At 45.6% G+C, this 6,000-nt stretch overlaps 1 protein-coding gene across 4 annotated transcripts; it reads left to right on the plus strand.

Moving 5' to 3' along the window:
- The first annotated feature begins 3,554 nt into the window (after positions 1-3,554).
- SMIM30 (small integral membrane protein 30) lies at positions 3,555-5,781 on the plus strand. Of its 4 annotated transcripts, none has more exons than XM_072652994.1 (2): positions 3,555-3,691; positions 4,852-5,781. In XM_072652994.1, the coding sequence occupies exon 2, from the start codon at positions 4,898-4,900 to the stop codon at positions 5,081-5,083; it is 186 nt and encodes a 61-aa protein (XP_072509095.1). In that variant the 5' UTR covers positions 3,555-3,691; positions 4,852-4,897; the 3' UTR covers positions 5,084-5,781. The 4 variants fall into 4 exon arrangements, with proteins under 4 accessions (XP_072509095.1, XP_072509098.1, XP_072509096.1 ...); XM_072652997.1 differs by lacking the exon at positions 3,555-3,691 and adding an exon at positions 3,876-3,982; XM_072652995.1 differs by lacking the exon at positions 3,555-3,691 and adding an exon at positions 3,999-4,090.
- The last annotated feature ends 219 nt before the right edge of the window (positions 5,782-6,000 follow it).

A 6,000-nucleotide genomic window follows, 5' to 3' on the forward strand; every position in this document is an offset into this window, starting at 1 on the left:
TCTCCAACACGTTAACTGTTCTTCATTGCATGTTATCTGAAATTTGGATATGCATGCCTTCTATGTATTTATTCGTATTTTGGATAGAAAGCTAAACAGATTAAGACCTAGGACTGACTGATCATTGTGGCACGCCACTAGAAATCTTCTTCCAGGTTGATGATGATCCATTATTTAATACTCTCTGGGCAAGGTTTTTCAACCAGCTATATGTAGTTCCACCTAGCTATATTATCACCCAGATTACATTTTCCTATCTGATCCACAAGTCTATCACATGAGATTCTTTCAAATACCCACAGATAGCCTATATCTAAAGCATTTCCTTGGATCTTTCTAGTAACCTTGTCAAAATAGGATGTCTTTATTAGGAAAACCCCATCAGCCTTGGTCCTCCAACTCATCACCACCCTCTCTGTTCCTCTAATTGGAGGCTGGAGCCATGAACTCCAAAACCTCCATTTAAGGAGACAGCTCGGTTCAGCTCACAACATTTAATTCCTCACCTGGCTGTACTATACGACTTTGATACTTTTTGGACTTTTCAACCATGCCTTTCTCCTCTCCCAGGGGTGGGAAACCTGAGGCCTTAAGGCCACACATGCCCTCTATGTCCTCAAGAGCAGCGCTTTCACTGAATCCAAACTTCACAGAACAAATCCCCTTAATAAAAGGATTTGTTCTGTAAAACTTGGATTCAGTTAAAAGGCTGCCCCCAAGGACCTAGAAGGCCACAGGTCATCCATCCCTGTACCCCATTTTCAGCTTCCTTTTGTGTATCATTTACCCCCCCCCCCCATTAGATAGTAAGCTCATTGAGGGTAGGAACTTTTTTTTTTATTTGTACATCTGCCTGCCCCCCTCCTTTAGATATATACCAAAATATGATATCTCATCAGGGTAAATACCCTCTCCAATGATTTGAAAGGACAGGCAATCCAACTTCTCACAAAATGTAGTTGGATTACCCTCTCTATTTAAAAAACAAGTAAGGAGGATTCCTGTATTAAATGGGAGAATTTGGAAGGCCTGCAACGACCTCTCAATTCCACAATCTTACGATTCTAAGTGTCCAATATATGAAACAGCCAAAGGTGTTAAAGGAATTCAGAGGAGAGAACCATCAATGAAGAATGAAGTAAGACAAGGGTTACATGGAAGAAGTGAAATTTGATCTGGACTTAGTATAAAAATAGAGAACTGAAATGAAATAAAATTGATTTTTGAGATGCATATGTTTTAGTGCATAGAATGTCAAGCTTGGGGTCAGGAAGAATGGGTTCAAAATTTACTTGTAACACTTTGTTTATGATCCTGGAGAAGTATTTAACCTCTATATAATTCAATAAAACTCCCTAGAAATTTTATCACTGATAAGAGAAGAACCCCAATAAGACAATCATAGATCCTTCCTATAAAATTAATTTTATGTTAATGGTTAAAAAAAAAATAAACCCATAACCTTCTCAACCATCTAGGCACAGACTGAAGTTTTTCAAAACAAAGCTGGTAATTCTTGTTGTAATCTATCAATCACTGATTCAGGGTGATGAAGAAAAAAATACTGATACTAAGCTCAAGTCTTTGGAGAAAGATGTACAAACTGGTATAGTTCCCTATGACCTCTACTATGACTCTCTGCCCCAGGAAGATTTCAGGTAACATTTATAAGAATACTGTAGAAGGAAAAGTTACCTTAAAATACTGAGTTAAGATTCCAAAATTAAGCAACCAAATAATGATCCCATTCCTTTTGGAACACTCCAGATTTCAGAAGCTAAACAAAATAACTGCCTCCATTTCACTGATATCTTAATCTTCTATCAGAGGAGATAAAGTATGACCTAGGCCAATCTCTCCAGGTGTGTGGGGAGGCAAAAACCACTGGTTACTACCTTTTTTCTGTATTCTTTCCAGGGGCTTTTCCAAAGAGTTTGGAAAAAACTTTTGAGAAAAATATAATTTCCCGATATCTTCTACAGAAACTTTTAAAAAAGTTTTCAATATTCTTCCACAAACATATCAGTATACTAAAAATTATAGAACACTGTAAATGAAAGGACTCTTTAGATTCATCTAGTCTGGCTCCTAAAACAAAGAGGCAGATCTGAAATGCTCTGGTTTGGTTGGCTTGTTTTTTCTTCAACATTTCAAGGGTGACATCAGACCCTGTAAAAACCCTAGGAATATAAATTGAAACCACTCCAACAATAATAATAATCTCCAAGTACTAGACGACTGGTAGAACTACAGGAAAACATCATAGAGATTCAGGATTTGGAGACCAAGTTTACCCCCCCTCACTAGACAGAGGAGGAAACTGAGCCTCGTCAGTTTCTTGGCGATCCAATCAGATTCCAGGGATTCAATCTCCAAGCTCTTACACTGCACCTTTCCATTAATGAACTCACTCTCTACCCCACCCCAGTGCCTCTTCTGTCGTCCTTTTATATCCCCAGTGATGAGCACGGTGCGGGGCACGCAGCAGGCCTTTAATAAATGCTTATTGAACTTCATTTGGTGACCTCCTTTCACCTCCAGGATGAAACGTCCAGATCCTCTGCTGGGCATTTGGACTCTCTCACAACCTGCACCCCTTTCACCGGACTTCCTAAACCTTCCTCAGGTCCAGAGGCCCCTCAGCCTCTCCACCAGATCTCCGCCCCAGGCACTGCTCCCTCACTCCCAGGCTTCCTTCAAGTCCCGCCTAAGATCTCCCATCTCGCAGGAAGCCCTTCCCCGTCCTTTACTCCAGCACCTTCCCTCCGCTGAGGACTTCCGTTTACTCTGTACAAGGCTTGTTGGGACGTAGCTGTTTGCACGTTGTCTCTCTCCCCCATTAGGCCATGGGCTCCTGGAGGGCAGAGACTCTCTTTTTAAACCTCTCAAGTTTAGCCCTGTGCCTGGCACACAGAAAGCGTATAAGAAACGCCTGCTGACTTGACTTTAACTCAACTCAAATTATTCTAACCACCATCTACTATCATCCAATTATCAATTATTCTAATTTTCCCTAACAGCAAACTGACCCAGCTTGCCCCCAAAATGGCTGTCAGCCGGCTCCCGAGAATAAAATAAGTCTTTGTAAATGGCTCCCCATCCACGTGCTCCTTCAGGGTAAGGGAAGGAAAGGGCGGGACAGGGAGGAAAGGTCTTGAGCATCACGGGAGCGGTAGGCCAATTGAATTGTGGGGAATGTAGTCTCACGAGGCGGCCTTCCTCTTCAGCCTCGCTCCTGTAATGGCCGCTTCCTGTCCCGTAACTTAAGAGGCCGGACCCGGAGGATCCGTAGCTGCTGCCGCTGCTGCAGTTGCGCTGGGTACTCCTGAAGAAGGTGGCTCCGTGCCCCGCAGGAGCCCTGAAGTAGCCTGGAATGCCGAAGTACTCGGCCGACATTCTTTTGGGGGCTTGACTGGCGTCTGCATTCCTCCGGTTCCTGGGCTGGGCGAGGCGGGGTCTAGGGAAGAGGAAGGGGAGAAGGCGAGGGAGAAGCCGGGTGGAGGTTTGCCTTTTCTCCCTCTTCCTGCTGGTCTCCGCCCCCTGCGGTGCCCCTCTCCTCGCCGGAGCCCCCGCCCGAGCTGCCGCTCCGATCCCAAGAGACCAGGCGAGTGCCCTCGGTCCCTTCACCGTCCGCTTGCGTTTCCTGCGCCCGCCGGCCTGGAGAGAGGCCGCCGCGCCCGCCGGCTCCGGGGTGAGTCCCAGGGCCCTGGGCCATGGGCGTTTTCTCGTGAAAGCGCAGCTTTTCTTTAGCCTTCCAGCCCCGGGCCTCCTCTCCGGCGGGGGTCTGGCTCCCTGCCCTCCGGGCCCCGGGCCTCCTCTCCGGCGGGGGTCTGGCTCCCTGCGCCCCGGCCCACGAGGGTCGGGACAGTCGTCTGGCGGTGGTAGATGAGGGGGGCCGCGAGGCTGCACGGCCGTCACCGCTCGGGCCTGCCCTCACCCACCCCCACGGGCGTGGTGATGATCCCGGTAAAGCCTGTGCCCGGTGAGTGCCCGCCCCCGCCGCCAGCAGCGCTTCGGGTGTCCGGTTGTGCCGGACCCTCGCTAACCCGAGGACGAGGACGCTGGGGTGGACGGCCTGCTCGTTCTACGGGTGAGGAAGCTGAAGCAGACAGGGTCCAGGGGCTTGCCCGGGGCCACACAGTGAGTGTCTTAGGCTGAATTTGAACTCAGGCCCTCCTGAACCCAGGACCAGCCCCGCCCACCAGATGCACCTCTTAGTTGTCGAGGAGCAGTGCTAGTACTTGTGAATGGCGGAGACGCTAGTCAAGCCCAGATCTTGGACACCAGACTTTTACCCAGCCATTCAGGGCCGTGACTGCCCCCTAAGTTCCGTTCCCTTCCTGCTCCAGAGCTGTGAGGCACAGTGCCTGACACATTGCTTAGTAAATGCTGATTGATTGATTGATCCTTTGGGTCCAAACCCAGCATTCTTCCCTCTCTTGTCACTTAGGCAACTTGGTATTACAGTGAGAGTCAGAAGGACCCGATTTCAGATCCAACCTTGAATACTTACTAGCTGTGCTGTGTGACCCTGGGCAAATGACTTAACTTCTCGTGGCCTCAGTTTCCTCAACTGTAAAATGAGGATAATAATAGCACCTACCTCCCCGGGTGTTGGGAGGATCAAATGAGGATAATAATTTAAAGAGCTTAGCACAATTCCTGGCAAATAGTAAGCACTTTAAGGAATTACTGTTCCCTTGGTAATCCCCTTAACTTCTCTTGGGCTGTTGTTACCTCTTACTTTAGAACAGTGCGTCTTCTTCCCTAGTAGCCTTATAATTTTTGAGGAAATGCCTACGTGTCTCTTTGCCTTAATAGATCCTTTTCTTCCCCTTGTTTGTTTTGTAGGTACTAGCCTTGCTTATTTTCCCTCGGTCGTCAAGATCCAGGCAGCATGGCCTCCATTGGAGATCTCTCCAAAGTGTTCCTGGTCCTCCTGTCACTGCTCTGTGTGCTGCCTGTTGCTGAAGCAGTGGAAGCTGGAGATGGCATAGCACTTCTGTTGGGCATGTTTCTCAGCCTTACAGGCATCTGTGCCTGTTTGGGGATATATGCCAGAAAGAGAAATGGACAGATGTGACTTTGTGGGGGATGGGGTTTCCCAAGTCAAACATGGGCCTGAAAACCTCTCTGTGTTTGAGATTTCAAACTGAGAAATCAGTTTCTTAAACATCAAGGTCCAGATAGTAAGCAAATGGTTGTGTTCTATTCCCTGGAAGATGTTGCCTTAAAATGTAAAAGCTGCTTTATGTAAAAATGGAAGGAGGGATCATTTTATTCACGCTCAGTATACTGGTTCACCAGAGTGAACTTTGGCCAATAACTTGTAAGGGCTGTAGGAAGGGGTGGAGGGTGCTGTGAATGAAATAAAACAACTATCATTTAAGCTAAATGATGTTCCATGGCTTCTGGAATAAGGAAGATATAGGAAAAAGGAACTACCTGTTTGAAATCGTTCAATGTCAGATATTTTCTGTACCCTAATATTAAGAAAAATGCTACTCAAAGAGGAGTTGAGGAGTCCTTGTTCTGTATTTATATCAAAAAATTGGTCTAGTTTGTAGCCCCACATAAATACTACAATTAAACATAAAGTTCACCTAGTAGGCATTTGGAAGTTTAGAAAATTCTTCATAAGGAATTTAGAAGCATGAATATTACTACATATTTGCTTTTTAAATAAAGGAAAGGTTTAATGTTTTAAAAAAAGTTTTATATTGGTTACTAAGCACCTCTGTGAAACACATTAAAATAAACATGACTGCTGTGCTAATGAAATGAATGCTTATGTTTTATTTCATTTATTTGGGAATGTTTGTTATTTTTAAGGAATGTGAACCATGAGTTAAGTTTTAATCCCATTTTAGCCATGAGAAGAGAATCCTTATCTTGACTTCCCTAATCAAGACAAGCTTCCTGCAGGAGACAGAATCAGAAGGAAATTTAAACCAAGAAGTGGTGAATGCATAACAGGAACTGACTAGAGATATTATAAGA

Source organism: Notamacropus eugenii, chromosome 3 (assembly GCF_028372415.1).
Source record: "Notamacropus eugenii isolate mMacEug1 chromosome 3, mMacEug1.pri_v2, whole genome shotgun sequence".
Classification (NCBI taxonomy): domain Eukaryota; kingdom Metazoa; phylum Chordata; class Mammalia; order Diprotodontia; family Macropodidae; genus Notamacropus; species Notamacropus eugenii.

Excerpts from the sequence above, each read along its gene's own strand:
- SMIM30 (XM_072652994.1), top strand. The coding sequence starts at position 4,898 with ATGGCCTCCATTGGAGATCTCTCCAAAGTGTTCCTGGTCCTCCTGTCA.